At 39.9% G+C, this 20,494-nt stretch overlaps 2 protein-coding genes across 2 annotated transcripts in view; one reads left to right on the forward strand and one right to left on the reverse strand.

The window, feature by feature from the left end:
* LOC149833935 (peptide deformylase 1B, chloroplastic-like) overlaps positions 1 to 8,712 on the forward strand; it is a 59,736-nt gene extending 51,024 nt beyond the window's left edge. The window contains exons 4-7 of the mRNA XM_090011122.1: positions 5,719 to 5,829; positions 7,248 to 7,310; positions 7,922 to 8,066; positions 8,515 to 8,712. Coding sequence (XP_089867248.1) covers positions 5,719 to 5,829; positions 7,248 to 7,310; positions 7,922 to 8,017 — 270 coding nt within the window. The 3' untranslated portion in view covers positions 8,018 to 8,066; positions 8,515 to 8,712. The remainder of the gene's footprint in view (positions 1 to 5,718; positions 5,830 to 7,247; positions 7,311 to 7,921; positions 8,067 to 8,514) is intronic.
* A 740-nt stretch (positions 8,713 to 9,452) lies between these two features.
* On the reverse strand, positions 9,453 to 14,793 carry LOC149833936 (polygalacturonase At1g48100-like). The gene is made up of 7 exons (XM_090009235.1): positions 14,497 to 14,793; positions 13,071 to 13,202; positions 12,797 to 12,958; positions 12,520 to 12,567; positions 10,442 to 10,649; positions 10,115 to 10,305; positions 9,453 to 9,845 (listed from the first exon to the last, which is right to left on the reverse strand). Exons 1-7 carry the CDS (start codon positions 14,791 to 14,793, stop codon positions 9,453 to 9,455), a joined length of 1,431 nt encoding a protein of 476 aa, XP_089865361.1.
* Between the last annotated feature and the right edge of the window lie 5,701 nt (positions 14,794 to 20,494).

The following is a 20,494-nucleotide window of genomic DNA, read 5'->3' on the forward strand; positions in this document are numbered from 1 at the left end:
TTGGATAGATTCTTTGTATCAACCCAAAAACCCAAACAGTACCAACTCTTGACAATCATAATGCATAATCACATCAGATCCAAGATCTAAAATATGTGACCAACTTAACATGCTTATTTAACACTGAACATATAACTAAGGATATTAATTCCACATGCTGTTAAAAATAATAGGCTTTAAGTCAAGGAAAGATATCAGATTTCAAAATAGCACTATGCACCAAAGTCTTTACAAGAAACATAGTCTAAATGAATTAATGCATGAGAAAATAATCAAGGTATGGGTAAATGTGAGCATGGAACAGAACTCTGCTCAGGTTCTTAAACAATGCCAGAACTTATTCACTTAAACAAAACTGGTTCAGGCTAATAAAACCCCAAAACAAACAGACTAATAACCAGACTTTACATTAACCAAAGCTTATGCAAATCGATAATCTGACGAAGCTTTATAAAATCTGTAAAACGTGATATCAGAACCTGCATAGGCTGTACGCTGCTTCTAATACAGTTGTTATGAGATAATAAGGAAAATAAGTCATCAGCGCATGCATCAAACAAAAAAGTATTGATATAGGATAACTCAACCCTTCACTGAAAATTTTCTTTTATAACTGACTAATCGTAAACACTCAAGAGCCTGCACATGTTCTCTCCAACCAAAGCATAGCCAACAAAAGATATTTGTGCATACGTCTCCGAAAGAAAGGAACGAAGAAAGAAACGATGCTTCTTGGTTTGTGATCTTTATTCTGTACCAACCACAACTAATCAACAATTGGTAGGAGATACATGTGGGTAACTTTTGTACTTGATCTTTATTCTTGGTTTCATTTTTTTTTTCAGAGTTTTTATCAGCGGAAACGATTTTTTTTTGAAAAGCAAAATACGTTGACAACTTTGGGCACATTACCGTAAAAATCCATTATCAAGCCATCATTATCAAAAATATTTTAACAAGAAAATTAGTGAGCCAAATATTCATTATGAAAACTATCCGTTGTACAAAAGTTAGGGTTTCCCCTTATACAACACTCCAACTAAAACAGGTGTCCCAAACACAAAACTGCGAGCAAACTGAAGTCTCAGGCCATCTCGCATCCCGCCATTGGCTGTCTGATAAACCTACTCGTCACCTGTTCCCATAAAATGGGTCAGTTTCACGAAAAACTGACAGGTACACAAGCGAGACAATATGAAATAAAAAAATACTGCAGGACATATTATGCTAGCATGATAAGCAGTTTAAAAAAATAATTAAGCTAAACTAACATGATAAACAATTTAGAACAAAAATTTAGCTACGCTAGCACAAGCAATTATCTTATGCAAATAAATAATCTACTTTAACATGGATAATTAATTCCACAAGCAGATAGCAATTAACGAATAATCATCAGTTGACACAAATTATAAACATGTACAAAAAAAGTAATTCATCATTCTAAAAAATGCGCATTCAAACAGTTCTTGTGAATAAGATATTATTTGTTTCGATATTAGCTGGCCTGTGGGTACGCACCGACGCGAAACGTAGAAACAACTGAGACTGATCCGAGGGTTTGTTATGCTATGTATTTTATGATACCTCAAATTACTAGCTGAGTTCGCTTTTAAGGGGACGGTTAGTGACCAAGAGAGGATTCCTCAAAGACATTCATGACTACAGATGCATCCTACTTCTGCAGAAGTCCATCAGATCTACCACCTAAGATAATTTCTGATAGTCCCGTCCCCTGACTTCGATGACTGGGGACACCGAGCCACTTGCTCGAGGGGTGGTTGTTAACAACCTATCCATCAAAGTTTTTGTACCATCCATCCTCTCTCTTGATAGAAACAAGAGGCGAATGAGCACGTCAGAGGTTACTTAACTGACGCCTCATCCTATATGCTATGGTCTGTTAGACCCACTCGAGCATCTTGCCTGTGAAAGCAAAACGACACCATTCTTATGTGTTTCAACATGTGCACATCACACACTTCAAGGTTACCAATGACCTCTCATCCTACTCATCGTAGAATCATACCTGTCTAAGGGTATGGTTACGATGATAAGGGTATGGGTTTTTTGAGGATAACCAACACAAAATTTCGCAATAATATGATATACAACAAGTACATTTAGCATGCTAAATCTTTGCAAAACAGATAATATCATACATATTCTAGGATTACTACGGATCCAAAATATCTCTCCGAAGTGCATCGACTCGGGGTGGAGCTAGAAGCTAGACTGCTTCAGCTTTGCTTTGCACAACTGCACGTTCGAGAAGCCGAAGCCCTGCACAGGGAATTCTCTTCTCGATACTAAAGCGCCTGTATACAACTTCACATCTTTCTTACAAAGAGCGAAGTTGGTAGATGTTCCTGTGAGGCTTGCATGGGAGGAGTCACAAGAGGCAAGCCTACGCCCAAAGTAGGGCGGCAAGGAAAGAGGCAGAAAACAAAAGTGTGAAAGCAAAGCCCATGCACATAAAGGGCGACGACAATATAGAATGATAAAGACAAGAAAGTAAAGACAGGAATGTAAGGACATGAATTAAATGCGAAAAAGAGCCTGTGCACATCAAGCGTGGCAGCAAAGTAAAGACAAGTATAATAAAGACAGAAAAGTAAATGCGGAAAGAAAATCCTATGCACATCAAGCGCAGCGGCAACAGAAAGTAGTAAAGACATGAAAGTAAATACAGAAAGAAAAGCCTGTGCATATCAAGCGTAACGACAACAAAAAGCAGTAAATAAAACAAAGTAAAAAGGATAAGGATCGTGAAACCGCATCCTTGAGTTAAAGGCGTACGTATATAGATATACGTATACATATATATTTTCTTTGGTCATTTCTTTTCCATTTTTAAAATTTTATTTTAATTGCTTTATTTTTAATTCATCCATTGTCCTTTGCGCAACTTTCCCATACCTTGGGGAGTCACGGTGCTGTGTACGTCTTTGAGCATAAGTAATGTGAGTCTTGGGCCACGGGGCGCGGGCGGGCTTCGTTGCGCAAGCTGCGAAAGTAAAAGCGTGGGAATCATTCTTAAAATAAAATAAAAAAAAGAGAAAAGGGGGTTGAGACCCCCAATAAGGCAGGGCTGCGTCCCTGCCCGCCACACAACGAAAGGAAGGAGGAAAGCGGTAGGGGGCGCAACCCCTGCCCACTGTTCGGTCCGAAAAGGATGCAGGGGTAGGGCAACATGCCCCTGCCCGCCGACCTATTGAGAGGGAAAGAGGGGTAGGGGTGCCCCTGCCCGCCGACCTATTGAGAGGGAAAGAGGGGTAGGGGGACATAAGCGCGACTCCTACCCGCCGGCCTGACCGAAAGGGGAGGGGATAGCAACACCCCTCCCTTGCAGACGAAAGGTGGAGGTAGGGACAAAAATCCCTGCCTGACAAAGTTAGGAGGAGGCAGGGGCCCTGCCCCTGCCTGACGGAGTATGGTAGGGGAGGCAGGGGCTTCGCCCCTGCCTGCTGAAAAACAAGGAGGCATGGGATAAAAAGGCAGGCAGGGGCTTTGCCAGGCTTTGCCAGGCTTTGCCCCTGCTTGTTGGGGGTAACGAGGCAGAGGCAAAGGCTTCGCCCCTACCTGCCGAAAAACAAGGAGGTAGGGGATAAAAAGGGAGGTAGGCGCTTCGCCCCTGCTTGCTGAAAAGGTAAAGAGGCAAGGACAAAGCTCCTGCCTGTTGGGGGCAACGAGGCAGAGGAGGCAAAGCCCCTACCAGTCGACATCACAAGGGAGGCAGGGCTTTGCCCCTGCCTGCCGGCCGGAAAACCCACGGCGGCAGGGGCGTTGCCCTTGCCTGCCGGCTGGATGTCAGAATAAGACAGAGAAGACGAAGAAGAGAAGACAACGAGAAGAAGAAGAAGAAGAGAGGGAGGAGGGTTACTTGAGAGGGAACCAGGGCAGGGGGAGCTCGGGGACGATGTCGGGGAAGGCAGCAGTTGGAGGCTGCCTGGCGGAGGCCACCACTGTCGGGGTGGCTGCAGTGAGCTAGGGACAAAGGGAAAGGGTAACAAAGAGAGAGAGAGAGAGAGATCATGAGGAGAGGGGGACAACAGAGGGGAGGCTCGACCGTGTGCAGGGTGGGGTCGTCGGCGGGGACTTCGACGAGTTGCAGCGGACGGAGGTCGGAGAAAGAAACAGAGAGGGATCAGGGGGTTGGTCAGGTGATGGGGAGAGAGGGCGAGCACAGAGATAGGGAGGAGGGTTTCTCGAATGAGAAACCCTACCCATCCCGTGCTTTAAATAAGCACAGGGGGGGTGTTATCGGGTACCCGACTCAGGTTCAGGTCGGATTCAGATCTAATAAAAGTTTTTTTTTTGTTTTATTTGTTTTAAGTCGTGGGTTTTACAGTAGTTCCAAGTTCTTCTGCAGAAGTTAGGGATGCATCCTGTTTCTTTGGCCTTTGAGAGATTCTCTTGGTTATTACACCGCTCTCTTAGGATTTCAGTTTCAGTTAGACGTTCGGGTTAATTAAACACACAACATAATAAACCCCGGTTGTTCTCTTCTGTTACGGTTGCTTTGGCCTGCGAGTACCCGTAGGATAATTAAAGAGAAACTGGAATTATTTTTTTTTGTGTTCTTGGTTCATGTGGAATTTGTACCTGAATATGCTTATAATGAACAATGCTTATTCTTATGTCGAAAAAAAATCATGACATTGATTGTTTATTGTGACATGCAGTTAGTTAACATATGAGAATGATTGTTTCGTTTAATTTTCAATTGATCATATCATGATATGTCATAGTTCAATTATTGAAAATCATGGTATCATATTTCCTTGTTACATTGCACTTATGAACATGTATAGAAATCTTACTACTCAGACTGGTTGTAGTCTGATTCATTTACTTTACCATTTTTCAGGTGAAGAATAGATTAATTAGAGCGATTGTAGGATGCTGTACGAGCTGTGTTGCATGAATTATTGATGTTCTCGGGATGTTTAGAAATAGTTTAGTTAACTTCAATTCTGTTATTAGAATGTTAAGAACACTTGGTTTATTATTAATTATTATTAGAAATGAAATGGATGGTATTTGCTTTGATTTCCCTGTGACGTGCCTGAGATGCTTAACCTGGTTTAAATTAAATATTTTTGCTGTTATTAAAAAAAAAATTCTCGAAATTCGGGTTAAATTTCGGGTCTTTACAAGAGGTCCCTGTTTATACTCACAAGAGGGTCCATTATAGCTCTTGGGGAGGCCCCAATGACTATATGGTCTTTTGACCATATTTCCCTTAGCAAAATACAAAAGGAAAAAAATATAGAAAATGAAAATATCAATTCTGCCCCTAATGGGCAGAACCTATTACATGTGCAGAATTCCCAAAATGCCTCTAGAGGGTATTCCCTATTACAAGATAGAAAATATCACACACACACACACACACATGTGTGTGTGTGTGTGTGTGTGTGTGTACTATGTACACATAACTATATTTTCACAATGGTTGTACTCTCTCAGACATCACATGTTCTTTTCACTTGAAAGATCCTTTAGTGCCAGAGAATTCTTTAGTGAATATCCATTTCTGACGAGAGCCTGTGTTACTGTGCCCTATAGCTCTTCTGTCTCGTATTTTAAAAAGGTTATGATTACTGTTCATGCTACTCTTGCTTATGTCTCTTGCTGCCGTATGTATTTTGGTACTTCTATTACTTTTTCAGGTGAATAATTAAAGTTGTTCATATACTTCATTCAATCATGCAGAGGCCTGCAGCAGTAAAGGTAGATGCTCAGGACATTAATGGTGCTAAATTTTCAATTAATCTGAAAGGTCTTCCAGCAAGGGTATTCCAGCATGAGTTTGACCATCTTCAGGTGCCACTTGTACACTTGTTTTTTCTTTTCACGTTTTCCACCTGGAGTTAAATTACATATTAAGAAACAAGCAAGGAATCTTAGTTTATGATACCTTGGAGTTGGTTCTTTTCTGAGAATTTGTAATGGTAATTTGTCTATGGGACTCACATTTTGATGCCCTTTTAATTTCTTACTGAAATACTTAGCTCTTTACATTTCTGCTATTTAAGTTTTTCAGACGTGCCTTGGTTCATTTGTGCTTTTCCTGTAAAATTTGTAGCTAGCTTTGAACCATACTGGATGCTGGAAATGAGGAAAATTAGATCTTTGTAGTTAAATACTTACTACTGGACTTTGATCAAAATACTATAATTGATGTAGAAAATCAGTTATAGTTGATAATTTAACGTACAACATTGCTAGACTGTTTATTCTCAAAACAAAAGGATATGAAGTTACTATTAGTCAGCTAAATGTGAAAAATCGACTTTCATTCCCTCTCATGTTACTGAATCTGGAACCCGTGCTTTTTGAAGATTTTAGATGTAATGACATGTCAAGAGTGAAAATGACATATAGCTTCTTCATGCATCAGTATATTCAGGTGGAATAAATGAAACCCTGCTGCGTACTAGTTTTTGATTCTTATGAAGTTTTCTTCAATTATTTTTGGATGGATCTGGACAGTACCATAAGATCAGTAGGGTTAGGCATGCATACTAGCAGAGTTTGCATTGAACCGGGTCTAAGAACTAGATAGATTCTTCAACAAATTGGCAATTCTAGGAAATGGAATTTGCTCAAGTTCACTGTGTGTGTGTGTGCACTTGCGTGCATGGGTGGGCTGTGGGCTTTGAACTATCGCTTTCCAACCAACAAAATTTCTCCAAGAGTTGTGGTGCTTCATGGAGCACTGATATGATTGGAAACCTGTGATTACTATGTTATGGACCACTTGGGTATCGCATAACCATGTGTCAGTAGCCCGATCATAGGGGAGCATGAGGCGTTCAATCCATCCAATGGATGCTAAGGCATGTCCATCTATCCCATCATTCCTATATATCAAAGATTGAACTCATGAGTTCCAATGGACTACTGAATATTGCAATAATTGATTCTACCAATGCACTTATATGTGTACCAATCAATGGGCATGAACATATTGATCTGCCAACATCCACCTGGTGGACTTGTGTGTACTGGTCAACAATATGACCTAGCTGCAACTTTTTGCACCATGTCATTGTTGCACATGGTTATTGCCTGCTGCTGTGCATAAGGTTACTGGTTGTCTTACGCATCTACGTGTAGGTACTACATGTTGTCATGCCACTACTATAACACCTTGCACTAACATTGTTTCCTGCCTGCATAAGTGTTATCGTGATGTAACTAGTAATTTTGACAGCTGATGCTGGTCCTTTGTCCTCCAGGCAATTCTTTTCTTTGAGAGAATGACTCAGGAAGTGCTTGACAGTATTCGACAATCATTACAGGTGAGTGTTGATACCATTTCTGCCCTGTAAGTTTCTTTAATAGCTCTCACAATATCTGATCTTCACAGTCTGATGTAATGCAACTTCCCATGTTAATCATTATATATGTAAAAGGGGGTATTTATTTGCCTGAAAACATACTGTTAAATAGACTTCTATGTGGTGTTTATCTAGTTGATTGAACATTTGACGTATTCATAAATGTGTCAATTCTTAATGAGAATATTTTGGGATATTGTGCTCCCCATACAGAATTAACGGGTATTTGTTTTTCATGAATTATTTGATCTGTCAAGTGAGATTTATTTTGATGAAAGCAGTCTTTTTGTGGGATCTGACAAGTCTTTTTGTTGGCCGGTTCCTCAAGATCTTTCAAGTTCTAATCCTTTTAAAATGTGAATTTCATTTACTCAATTATGAGGATTCTGCAGGATAAATGACTGCTTACGTTTAGATAAAAAGACATGAAAAATGGCCTTTGGCTACCGAAAATTGCAATTTGAAATAACAGTCTGAATGTTAAAGTGATGTTGGAAACAGTAATGTGGATACATTTCCAATTTTCAATCTTCTCTTTTTTTTGCTAAACTATCTGGTTTGATGTTTGTCAGGATCTGGAAAAGAGATATGAAAGTAGAACAGGGTTGCCGAGCCCCGAGCAGATTGAGAATGTTAAGGGAAAAAAGGCTGTTGTTGGTTTCGTATGATCGCGAGACTCCGACAGTTGATTGTTGATGCGATACTTATGATAATTATGTGAGTACTGTCATTAATTTTCTATAAAATTGATATAGAAACTGCACGTTGAGAAATTCATATGAACATATGCACTGTCATGCAACATTCTACACAGAACTTTTTTGGTGGAAGGTACTTGCGTTCACGGTCCGGTTAAATTTGTATATTTAACTGCCATGTCACTCTTTCATATGCAATTTGCTTTCTGGATATTGGATTTCACTTTTAATCATCCATTAGTGAAAAATAACTGCCATAGATTTGTCGACACTGATTGATTGTGTCTATTGTTGCTTAAGATAGATATAAAAGCAACTTACACTGCAGAAAGTGTATATGTCAACCATTTACACTGATTCAATGCATAGCACTCTGTTAAGGCTGTTATCTTGTGGTTTCTTAATTTTCTGCAACTAGCTAGAATTTGGGAGCGTGATTTATAACTTCACAAAATGATGTAATGCAGAAGGCACCAATAATCAGCGACAGATGGACTTGGCTGATTTTGGAGAAGACATTGCTTGGAGGTAGCTGCATCTTGTATGATGCCCACTGGGCTAAAAACTTGAAATGAGACCTAACAAATTTTCTGTATCATATGTGGATCCAAAACCTTTTTATCTAATTGTAATTTTGTTTGTAATAAGACATTCATTGTTTCCTATCCTCTTCTCTGCCCATCTCCCACACCCATGATCTCTTACTATCTAGGCATTTGGCAGTTTTTTTGCTTGTGCAAAATTTCCACCTTTTTCCTTTTTTATGATGCATCATTTCAAACTGTTGAATTATTAACAGAATCCTTCACTCCAGTAAGTTGGTCAACTCCATCTTCCAGGTGCTAGGATCTTGTTTAAGCTGCTTAAATGAAATTCATGTCCTCTTACAGATAATTTCAGGTAATGCAAGTTACTAACGGTAGAAGCGAACCCTACACAGTTCCTGTTGGTAATGGCCTGTGACATTTATCAGGTAGCTCAAGAATCACCTTCTTGATTCTTCTTGCTTTAGTATGATATTTTCTTCAGAGATAGTGCTGTACATTCTTATTATATGTGTGGATTTTGCTTTTGATTGATGATGCTATGATAGCATGATAAGTTTTACTTGCATTGGCTTCAGTTTGATGAAAATTCTGAGCTCATCTTGCATCAGGAGCGAGAAAAGGCATGGAATATGAATACAAAACTCCCCAATAAAAATTAGTATAAACACGTACAATGATGGTGTGCCGGGGTTGAATATCGCAACCACACATACATATACACCATATCTTGGTAGCTGGAACCTGCTGCTAAAGCTCCTGCTATTTCTCACAAAATCGGCATAACTGGTATGGAACTTCTAGGCCTCTTGCTTACATAGATGCACATGGATTCTAAGAACCATATGATGCGTTGGTGCTCAGCATGAATCATGATCTGACTGAATATGAGCATTAGCAGGTTTTCCTACCAGTAGACAATCTATCGGCGGCTCCGTGGGAGTTTCTAGTTCTCCGAAAACTTGCCAGCAGAATGGTTGAGACATGTGGTAGGCCTCCTGAACTGGTTGAAGTGAAATATCATTTAGGATGACATCCGTGCATGGGACATTGTCGCTGCATGCAAAGTGCACCGGTTTAACAGTGTAGGTGCCCCTTATCCTCTCATAGGTTATGCCGGATAGTGCTACTGCTGATGTCTGGTTCTTGCACGAGCTCCGGTCGCAATAGAATTGGTCGATCACAATGGGGAATTGTACCTCAGAGACCTGTATGTTGGAGAAGAGTACACCTTGAACAGAGCCTGAACCTCCCTGCAGTTAAATTTACTGAAAGTGTTAGACTAATGGATGGGCTTGCAGCTGAGGTTAGAGACCTAGCTGTTAGGGTGGGGCCAATTATCCATGAGTGACCAACCAAACATGAGTCACTAAGTTGGCTTGGCCTGACTTAACTAACAGACTCAGAATTGACTTGGGCAGTTGACTCAAGTAGCTAAAGTCAAGTTATTCATGGTTCGTATTCAATAACCAGCTAGGATCTGTATATGCTTATTGTGCCTGGTGAAGTTTGCTGAATTTACCTGCCAAGTCTTAATTCTGACTGCTGTCATTGTACCCTCCATCACTATATCTCGCACGGTTACGTTCGAGACACAAGCTTTGGTGTTGTCTCGCCCAAGCCCTCCAATGCTGATCCCATGGCCAGGTCCACAGTTGAGGTTGTGTATGCGTATATTCGAGCAGCCGGTTTGTATGGATACACAGTCATCCCCTGCTTGGTGAAATATTGTAGCATTAGCTACTGAGCTTATTTTGCATGGCAAAGCTTTCCAAAAGGCTGGTCACTGCTCTAGCAACCTTGTATTGCTTAAAATGACAAAAATGTCTTTGGAGTATTAGGCTGTTACCGGAAGATATGTTTGAGTGTTGAACTTTCACATCCACTGAGTTTTGCAAATGGATCCCATCAGTATTTGCACTGTTTCCTGGGGATGAAATGGTCATGTTGTAGACAGACACGGTCGCACAGCTATCGAATTTCAGGTGGCACTGGGGGCTGTTTCGGATTGTTATGCCTGTGACGGTCACGTTCGTGCTTCCATAGAACCGCAAAGCCTGAAAGAGGAGGAAGATTCAGAGGTCCTTAAGCTTCCATTGATCTTTCATGAAACTACAGAGAACTTCTATTCTTGAGTCTTAAGTGACAAAAACTACCCTTCTGACTGAAGGGTCTGTTTGCCTTTTAACTAAAACGCCAACTTGATCGTCTTTAAATAGTGATGTAAATGGTTCTGACTCAGGTTGGATATATAACCAAATGAGGTGCTGATTTGGTCACGTTTAGTAATGCTTATATCCAAACTGAGTCTGGCTCGATTACATCCCTATCTTTGACCCAATATTTAGCTTTTAACTTGCACTGACTACTAAATATAAATAGATGAACTGATCCACTGCTAATCGCCATGTGATGGAGGTCTATGCATGATCATATCATGCTTAGCACTCTTGAATTAAGGTTGTACGGAAGTCCAACACCAGGTTCCCAATTGTTAGTTCTCTTCTCTGTTGTCCATCCATCATTCGAAATGGGATTGGGCCTTGCGGTCTAGGTTCAAATCCTGCATGCGTCATTTCTTTGCACGAGCCAACACCCAGCATAGGCCCTGGGAACAGGGTTCCTTGCCTCGGAGTTTTACACTTTGGGGACGATGATCGTAGTGGCAGGCTGAGCCAGCACGATCAGGTCTTCGATCTCAAGTGTGGTTTCTTCAGGTAATAAATAAAAAGAAAATAAAAAAAAGAATGGAGGTATGACTACCAGACCAGATAATGTTGAGACAATTCTTCACTTGGTCATCTACCTTACCTCAATCGATTCATATTGAGCTAAGTTTGTCTTTTGAGTGATCAAGCATGATAAAGTGCTTAGGTATGGCAGTGGACTGGGGCATGCGGGGGACAAGGTCTCCACTCCTGCCCCGTCTCAAAATTTTGCCTTCTATTCCTGCTTCCATCCCTGCATGGGTTTTGATTTTAACCTTCATCTTCAGTCCACATCCCATTTTATGTCCTCCATCCTTGGTCCAAGCAGAGTGAGGTTTGGCAGGGCTATGTTCCTTCGGTCCTTTTGCCGTTGTCGCCTTCTACCGTTAGAGGAAGGAGAGGAGAGAAATGAGAGATTGTGCGTCTTGTTAGATGAAGGAAATGAGAGACTCGAGAAAAGGTTTTATGTTAGAGTTAATATATATATATATATGATTTTATAATATGTATAAAGGTATAATAGTAATTTTTAATGGAGATCAGGGACGGGACAGGGCGGAGGCAAGAGTAAGTCCATCCCAGCACGGGTTTTGATTTCAACCTTCATTCCCGATCCATTCTCCGTTCTATGTCCATCATCTCTGATCTAAACAGGGCGAGGCGGAGCCCCGTTCCTCCCCGATCCATTGCTATCCTCTTAGAAATGGATGGGGTCACTTTGGATTCCGGCCATAGCACATGGTCTCTTCCAGTCCGTACAAAAATTTAGTAGATATGGATCTGGCGGGTTTTACATGGAGAAGATCTCGTTGGTCATGATTTGTTACTTGAGATGGTGCTAGGGCCTCTTCCTATATATATATATATATATATATATATAGAGAGAGAGAGAGAGAGAGGCTGATTATGTAGAAACATTTGAGCTTTTCGTCTCTTTGTTACTGACTCCAAAGTCAGATGAAGGAGCCAAACATGATGTTTACTGCGGTTTTTCCCTCCCCCCCATCCAACTCCATCCATCTATAAGATGGACGGTGTTCATCACGTCTCTAGATCTATTGGCAATGTTGGCGACTATGTTATCCATGTCTAGAAGGGCGAGATGCGTTGGTCATGGTGATGAATAGGCGACCAAGTACCATAAAGTGTTGTGCTTGGTCCTCTATAACAGGACCATACACCAAAATCGTTGATTACGAGTTAAGGAAGGAATCCTCACCGTTGGTTTGATACTTGGCATCACTGATTTCAGCATTTCATTGATTATCTGCACACAAAAAACCATCCACCAAAATCACCACCTGAAGATCGATGTTGTTGCAGGAAAGGAAAATACAGTTGTACATAAAGTTTTTTATAGGGATATTTTTGTCACTTGGACATTGGAGTCTGCATTCAGGGTATTTTGGGCTGCTATGGAAGCAACTGTCCAAACTGCTCTCATGCATTTCTTAAATGACTAAAATACCTCTTATGAGCTATAGTGTGCTAGTTACCGGATCATATGACTGAGTGCCGCCCCACCAGGCCTCTCCCCGGCCGTCGATGATGCCCTGACCTTGAATAGTTAGCCCTCTGAGCTTGGTGAACTCCAGCCATTGCAGCAACCCCGAGCCCCATGGAGACGCGCTCATGGGTGCGATTATAGTGCCGTCCAACTGCAAGAAATACCTCTGTTAGGCTCACAACACTGAATACCATGCACACTGGTTTGTGAATTATATGCTTTCACAAAGAACTTGTTAGGAAATTCTTGGCAGGAAAACTTGCCTGGAAAACGATATTAGGCTCGCAATACGGGCCAGAAAATGAGATCGGGCTGACGAGGAACTCAAACTCGGATGGAACCACCATTGTTGATGCCTCCACCGTGCACGCAGCTGCCCATGCTGCTTGAAATGCCTGCACACCACATCCCAAACGCCAAACAACTAATTAGCTTCACTTGGCAGAGAATAATTTTGGCATTAAAGTTCAAATCAAGGGCATTTTGGTCAATTAATTGACCTGCATGGCGGCACGACGAATCTGAGAGCAGGCCTACGATAATGGGCCCCACATATCTTGCCCGTGAATGGACGAAATCAAATTTTGAAAATACCCTCATTCTTTAATTGATTTACATCTTAAAACCCTTCCCTTCATTCATGGGCTTAGACCACCCCTATATTTTAGAAAATGACCATTCCATTCCTTGAAAAAAAAACGAGGACCCCACGAGGAACATTAGGGTTATGGGGACATACTTGGCATTTTTGAAAAAGATGTCACGGGACATTCTGCCCCTTTTGATCAGCAAGACAGCAACCAGCAAAATTCTGTATACCAGGATAGAAAAAGCTGCTTCAATTTAGATGGTGGTACCCCTATAGATTATAGGGAAATGACCTTGATGCCCTTAGATTAAATCAGAATTGCCAATCTGGGCTCCAAAGTGAAACCAGAATGCCATGATGTGATGAGGGACATGACTATCATTCTAGAGAAAGATCAGCAGAACAAACACTGTGGAATTCGAAATTGCCATCCATGTCCCATAAAATTTCATAAATGACTATTCTGCCACACGTTTCCATAATTATTAAAAAAATAAATAAATCAGTGACGACAGCATGTGTTAACAGAGACAGCCACTTCCATCTTTCAAACGGTTAACACAATCATTTAATAAAATGATTAAATAATACTCTCTTTCTACAATAATCACAAACGTGCAGTGTCCTATTTGAAATAATTTGACGCTTGAACAGCATGCGACAGTTTTTCATCGAGAGTTGAGCTTTGCTTGGCCCATTGTGAGAAACATTTTCTCACACATTTGTGGGAGAATGATTTTCATGAGCTTCTTTTTCGTCGTGTTTGTCCCATTTTCTCATGTCATCGCAAACGGTGCAAAACAGGGCTGCGATAGAATGAATCTCGCATTTTTTTAGCGTTTTGGAGTCATACGGTTGGCTCCGATTGGCATTAGAATTATTCTAACGAGAGTTCAGTTTTCATGCAAACAAAGTTACTGTGGTAGAAAAGAACAGAGACAGAATACCCAGAATGAGAGCAATGTTTCAACGAGAGATACGATGATGATAGTGGTGGTAGCGGTAGCTATAATAATAATAATAATAATAATAATAATAATAATAATAATAATAATAATAATAATAATAATAATAATAATAATAATAATAATAATAATAACCTTAGTGTCATCGGTAGCGCCATCACCAATGGCTCCAAAATCAAGAACATCAAAAATCGCAGCATATTCGCCTGCAGGCAATGGAGGGTGTGCAGGTGCTGGAGCAGCTGGGTCGGAGTGTTTTCCACCACCACCATCACTCTTGCCTTTCTTTTTGGCCAATGTGGCGCCTGGAGACGGCTTCTTGTGCTTCCAATGGTGCATTCTGTTCGCCTCACAACCGTGGAAGCTTGACAGCCAAAGAAGAGAAGAGAAGAGAACAAGCAGAGAGAGGCCCTTAACTGTAACACCCACCATTCTTTCTTTTTTCTTTACGTGCGTTGGATGGTAGGACATGGAGGGTTTATATAGGTGTAGCCGCACACAAATATTTGCCTATGAAATGGTCTGTTTTACCCTCTTGTAATTACGGGTATGGCCCTCGTGCCCCCTGAAAAATGACAGTTGATAATTTGACATGAAAGGTTTCAACACTCCGGTCTTTAGGGACGTAATTCTAGTTTTGTAATGACAAATTTGCCCTTGAAAGTTTGTGATGCGAGGTGCCAGCGGGTATGCTGGTTTTCTAAAGGTCAAGGGAATTTTGGTTATTGTCATTAAGCAGAAGAGTGTAGTCATTATTGATGAAAAAATGATATTTGAAGCCTAAAAATTTTACAAACATTTTGAGGCATCAAGTTTTTGAACCTTATAAAAACCTACTAATGTGTCGGAATAGAACAGTTCGATCCCAATAAAATCAAGTACATAGATTACATTTGTACGGTTATAATTTAAAATAAAATAAAAAACCCTAAAAATTCATTTAACGCGTATCATTTAGCACCCATCATTTCACACCTATCATTTCGCACCTACCCATTATTCTCTCTCTCTCTCTCTATATATATATATATGCATGAAAACATAATTAATTTTTTATTTAAAAGGCAAGCTGGGGTTAGGCAGACCCCTACCGATTATTATTCTATCTACTATTGGATTTTGATCATACAATGTCCCATCACAAGATGCCGTGCACCGGCAGCTCTTACCAACCACGCATATAATCAGTAATACCAACCAGTTGCGGAGTGCCATGGCTTTGTGATACTAGCCAATCACATGACAGCATTGCATGAGGCCCACAATTACATAGTGCAGGCCCCAGATGAAATGCTAGCCATGGCACTTGGCCGCTCTTTGCATAGAAGTTAGATTATATTATCTACAAGAACTAGCAAGTGGCACAAAAATACGTACTCAAGCAGGAGCAAGTGAACTGGTCCTTGTATGGTTATACCATGTTTTCATGTTCACATATGCTCCAACTTGAGTAAGGGCCACTTCAAGCAGCTCATCATCAACCTTCTCTCAAGTTCTAGACTCACCCACCTGTACCATGGGCTTTATTATATGAGTCTTATTCTCTTGCTTATTACCATCATGGGCTAGGCTTCTAATCATCCTACATTCTTTTCTAAGACCACTCATTACCTCATTCTCTAGTCTCTATTGGTCTCTTTTTATAGATATAGCTTGTGGCTTACATACCATGTTACATGCATCGTAGTTTTATGGTCAACATGTATACATGAATGGAACAATGGACATAAACATGTACGGCAGTAGATAGATGCAAAACACACGTGTGGGCAGCCACACCAAGTTCTTTAGTGTGTGTGCATCAGACATTTAATGCTCAATTCTCCTTTTTAACTGTTTTTAAATTAAAAATTGTAATGTGGGTTCATGCAATTTTGTTGGTTTGGTTGGTAGAGGGCGTTGTCTGTCTGGGAGAAAGGGGCAAACAGGAAGACATGTGAGTCGTCGCATTGATGGCAACAGCTCCTCCTCCCCTCCCTCCCTTCACATGCAACACTCACGGGCGAGAAAACAGAGTACTCTCTCTCTCTCTCTCTCTCTCTGTACTTTGTCACAATCACCATAGGACATGCCCTCTCCTTGGGCAATGTGTCTCTCACTAACAGCACATCCTTTTCACCTCTCTGGCTGCACATTGAGCCGAGCTTGTGACCGGTTTGGGATGTTTAAGCTCGGCTCATTCACCCAACAGAATGTTCAAGCTTGACTCAAGCCTGAGGTGAGCTTGAACTTGCCAAGCTCGAGCCTAGTTTAGTTAGCTCAAACTGAACTGATTTTATTAAAAGAAATAAATAGATGCATTGTGGAGGGGACTAGAATTGAATTCATCACACCTCTTTTAAGTGAGGCAAGCTTCCTACTCTTTTATATGAAGCAAGTGTCCTACTTTACAGGACCTTCTGTGAGATAGTTCGGTTCCGCTCATCCCCTATGTCATTCCCCCATCTTCATACCTCTTATATTTTATGATGCAATTGTTTTGATCAAATCTGACCCTACAGATGGTTTCAACACGGTATATTTAGTAAGAATCGTCCTTGGATTCACTTTTTCAATAAAAATGTATGATTTTTTAAATCATAAAATTTTAGTGTGCCTCATCACTTGACCTCCTTGCATCCCAAATATAGAGAGCGATCAGGTGCAGCTGCACACTAAAAATGTGCAATGTGATTGATCGCTATCCACCCTCATTTTATTCTGCATTTTAGTCAATAAAAACAGTACATGTCCTTTACATGTCTACCATGAGCCAAGTTTAATCAAGTTATCCGATTTAATTGAGCTCAAAATTCAGCTTGAAGGTAGCTTATTCTAATACGTTAAGTCTATCATGTTGCTTAGACTCAGTTTTCTTTCCCTTATTCAGACAAGCTTAATCGAGCCCAGCCCGAGCCAGCTCAGCTCACTGTACAGCCCCCCCCCCCCCCTCTCTCTCTCTCAATTTTTCTTCCTTTTTTTTTTTTTTCATATTCTTGCTTCTTTTTGGTTCTTCTTAGTCTCCACTTGCCTCACATTATTTGCATGCAAATTTGGGACCTTTCCATGCAAAGGCAAACATCATAAAATAATGATGATGAGAAACCCCACAAAAATTTACTATATGGTTGCACCTGAACCTCACCTGCAATTCACAGCATGGCAACCAATTCCTTCTTTTTTCCTCCCTTTCTCTATAAAAGAATAAAGAACAACTGTAAGCAATAGTAGGTATCTTGCTGCTGCAGCAACATTACCTACTTCTTGCCTATGTGGCAAATGGATTGGATCTGGACCCTCCAGCTGAAATTGGGCTGAGATAATGGCAAAACTTATGCAAATTGGATTTGGATCTGACGTGGGTTTGGCTTGTTTTTCCTGTCTCTAGAGAGCAATCTGGTCAAAATCGGAACCAGCCCAAATGCGATTCAAAAGGGGATGATTAAGTTTAGTTTTTAATATTTTTAAAAGAGTAAAAAATAATTTTTAACATCTTCTATTTCTTAATGACAAATGTCATCTGATAGTAAAAAGGGCCGATTCAAGATCGATTCCATTTGTTTTTTATTTTTTTAAGAAACCCATGCACCTAGTGAATTTAGAGAGAGCCATGATTGAGTAGGCTGAAACTGGTCTATATCCGAATACTTAGTGGTCTTATATTTGGATCTGTATCAAATATCCGAATTCTTAGACCTCGTGGGCATAGATCCACTGCATCCTATCCGACTTGGCTATATGGTGTTAACCTGAATGTGATAACTGAGGTGCTGAAGCAAATAAGAGGTGGATCCTGATCCAAATTATGTGGTTTGTAGTCTGAACCATAGTTACAAATATTGTTAAAAATTTGAAAATCTTGTGATATTATGGACAGATTCGAAAAAATGGGAAATAACAATGATAATATATATTGAGATTTTCAGAATCTCACATATTTAATTGCAATATTTTTTCATGGTTTTTATAGTTTCAATTCTTAATTTTTTTATTATTTACATCTAAATGCACTAAGATTTTTCACAATATTTTTCCAAGAATATATATATATATATATATATATATATATATATATATATATATATATATATATATATATATATATATATATTTGATTTCTTGGGAGATTTTTCCATGCCTAGAAAAATTCCAAAAACGAGATTTGCACGTAAACTGATACGGATCTTGGTCAAGTTTCGGGCGGGGTTGGATGAAAAGGCCAAAAACACATTTCAGATATTGGGCACGCTGCCATAATACAATAATAGTGCTTTAGGGATAGAGGTACGATTTGACATTTGAAGATGGTTTAGGGGTATACTAGTCAAACCGGATTTCAAGTGGCACTTTCGATATTATTTGACTGAACAAGGGGGCATTTTGTACTAGGGTAAAGACGGGGTCACGGGTGCTCACGGGGGCTCAACTATCAACTAACCAAAAGCGTCCAACCGTAACGAATCATACGGAAATCATTCCAACAACGTGCAGAAATTACGGAAATGCCATCATTGTTCGTCGTCGGATAGAGGGACCGAAATTCCTCCATAATTTCTGTGATGACCCCAAAGACCAACTGAATAGGACGGCTTTTGGATTATTAGCAAATGACCAAAATACCCTCTATTCATAGGTTTCAAACATTTGATGGTCTAACACCGGTCGATCCATATCCATTTTAAGTATAAAAAAATACAACAATATTTCGTTTAAGATATTACAAAAACATCATTATATTCTGTCACCTATTTAAGTATTGAAGTTTCAAAAAATATTGTTATTTTGAAAAATTACGATAATTTTGTTTTTACTGGGTTGCAATTGCATGTCATTCACACGCTGTTAATTTTATTCTGTTTTACTTATATTTTTTCTCAAATCTTTGAAATTATTTTATTTTTGGTGATATTTTCTCATGAATAAAAATAAAAATAAAAAATTTCATGGTTTCTTGTTTAAAACTTCTATTACTATCTTGTAGCACATAACTGGATATGGATATGGATATGGATATGGATATGGGTATGTATCTAGTTCTTGTAAATACTAGTCAATTTTAGATTTTTTTGTTTTATTTTATAGCACATATATATATATATATATATATATATATATATATATATATATATATATATATATATATATATATATATATATATATATATATATATATATATATATATATATATATATATATATGCCGATACATTGGTAAAGTAGAAAATGTGTATTTGAGATCAGACCTTATTGCCAATTTTGCTAAAGACAGGCTGGTTGGTTTTTATCTTTTCAAAAATGACAAAAATGTCCAGCATATGATAAGGAGATGTACACAAGTTGGTCCTGTTCGTACCACAGGAATTTTGCGGTTGTCATATTTAGAAAACCCTAAGGGTATTATAATCTTTTTCATTTGTGCAATCCAGACCACACAACCGAGATCCTCGGCCCTTTTTCGTTGGAGGGATGAAGATAGGGAAATGAACTTGTTAAAAAGGTTTTTAGTTGTCTTGGCATGAGGGCGTCCCCATGTGACTCCTAGTGAGGCCATGATTTGGGCCACCAGTAATGGTTCACTAGGACCCATTAGCCATGCGAATTCAGTGGGCCCTACCGGGTCCAGATTGTGAGGTCACGTGCGCCCTATGAGGCAGTGCTAGTGTTCCGGACCGTCCGTTCCGATTCCTCGGACCCACTGATTGCACCCTTGACCCGGTGGGTCAGATGGGCAAGCATGTGGTCCAACTGGGCATCATCATTCCCGATCCGGAAATACTGCATCATTCTTTGGAATGTTAAACAAGAAACAATCCAATTTTATCCATCTCAATCCAGTCTGTGTTCTCAATTCCCAAATCTTTGCCGGGCTTGTGCCGCAAGTACTGCATTTGTGGACCCGGCATCCACGTCGGGCGACGGCACCTCTGATAAAGTGGCTTCAGATCCGAATCCAATAAAAAGATGAACTTGGGAAAAAAAGAGTTTCATCTGGATCAAATATGATGGACCCCGTTCTGAACCTTTATCCAATCGATTCATATTTGACTCTTTGCAAACAGACCGTACAGATCTAAATCAGCTTTTAGGACCAAGCGGATCTTGGTTTCACCTATGCCAGCATTTCAAATGGGACCATACAGATCCAAACCCATAT

Source organism: Nuphar pumila, chromosome 6 (assembly GCF_984573655.1).
Source record: "Nuphar pumila chromosome 6, dmNupPumi1.hap1.1, whole genome shotgun sequence".
Taxonomy (NCBI): Eukaryota; Viridiplantae; Streptophyta; class Magnoliopsida; order Nymphaeales; family Nymphaeaceae; genus Nuphar; species Nuphar pumila.

Excerpts from the sequence above, each read along its gene's own strand:
- LOC149833936 (XM_090009235.1), bottom strand. The coding sequence starts at position 14,793 with ATGGTGGGTGTTACAGTTAAGGGCCTCTCTCTGCTTGTTCTCTTCTCT. Across the intron at positions 12,959-13,070 it reads AGCCTAATATCGTTTTCCAG|TTGGACGGCACTATAATCGC; the intron begins GCAAGTTTTCCT and ends TATTTCTTGCAG. Across the intron at positions 10,306-10,441 it reads ACACTCAAACATATCTTCCG|GGGATGACTGTGTATCCATA; the intron begins GTAACAGCCTAA and ends TTCACCAAGCAG.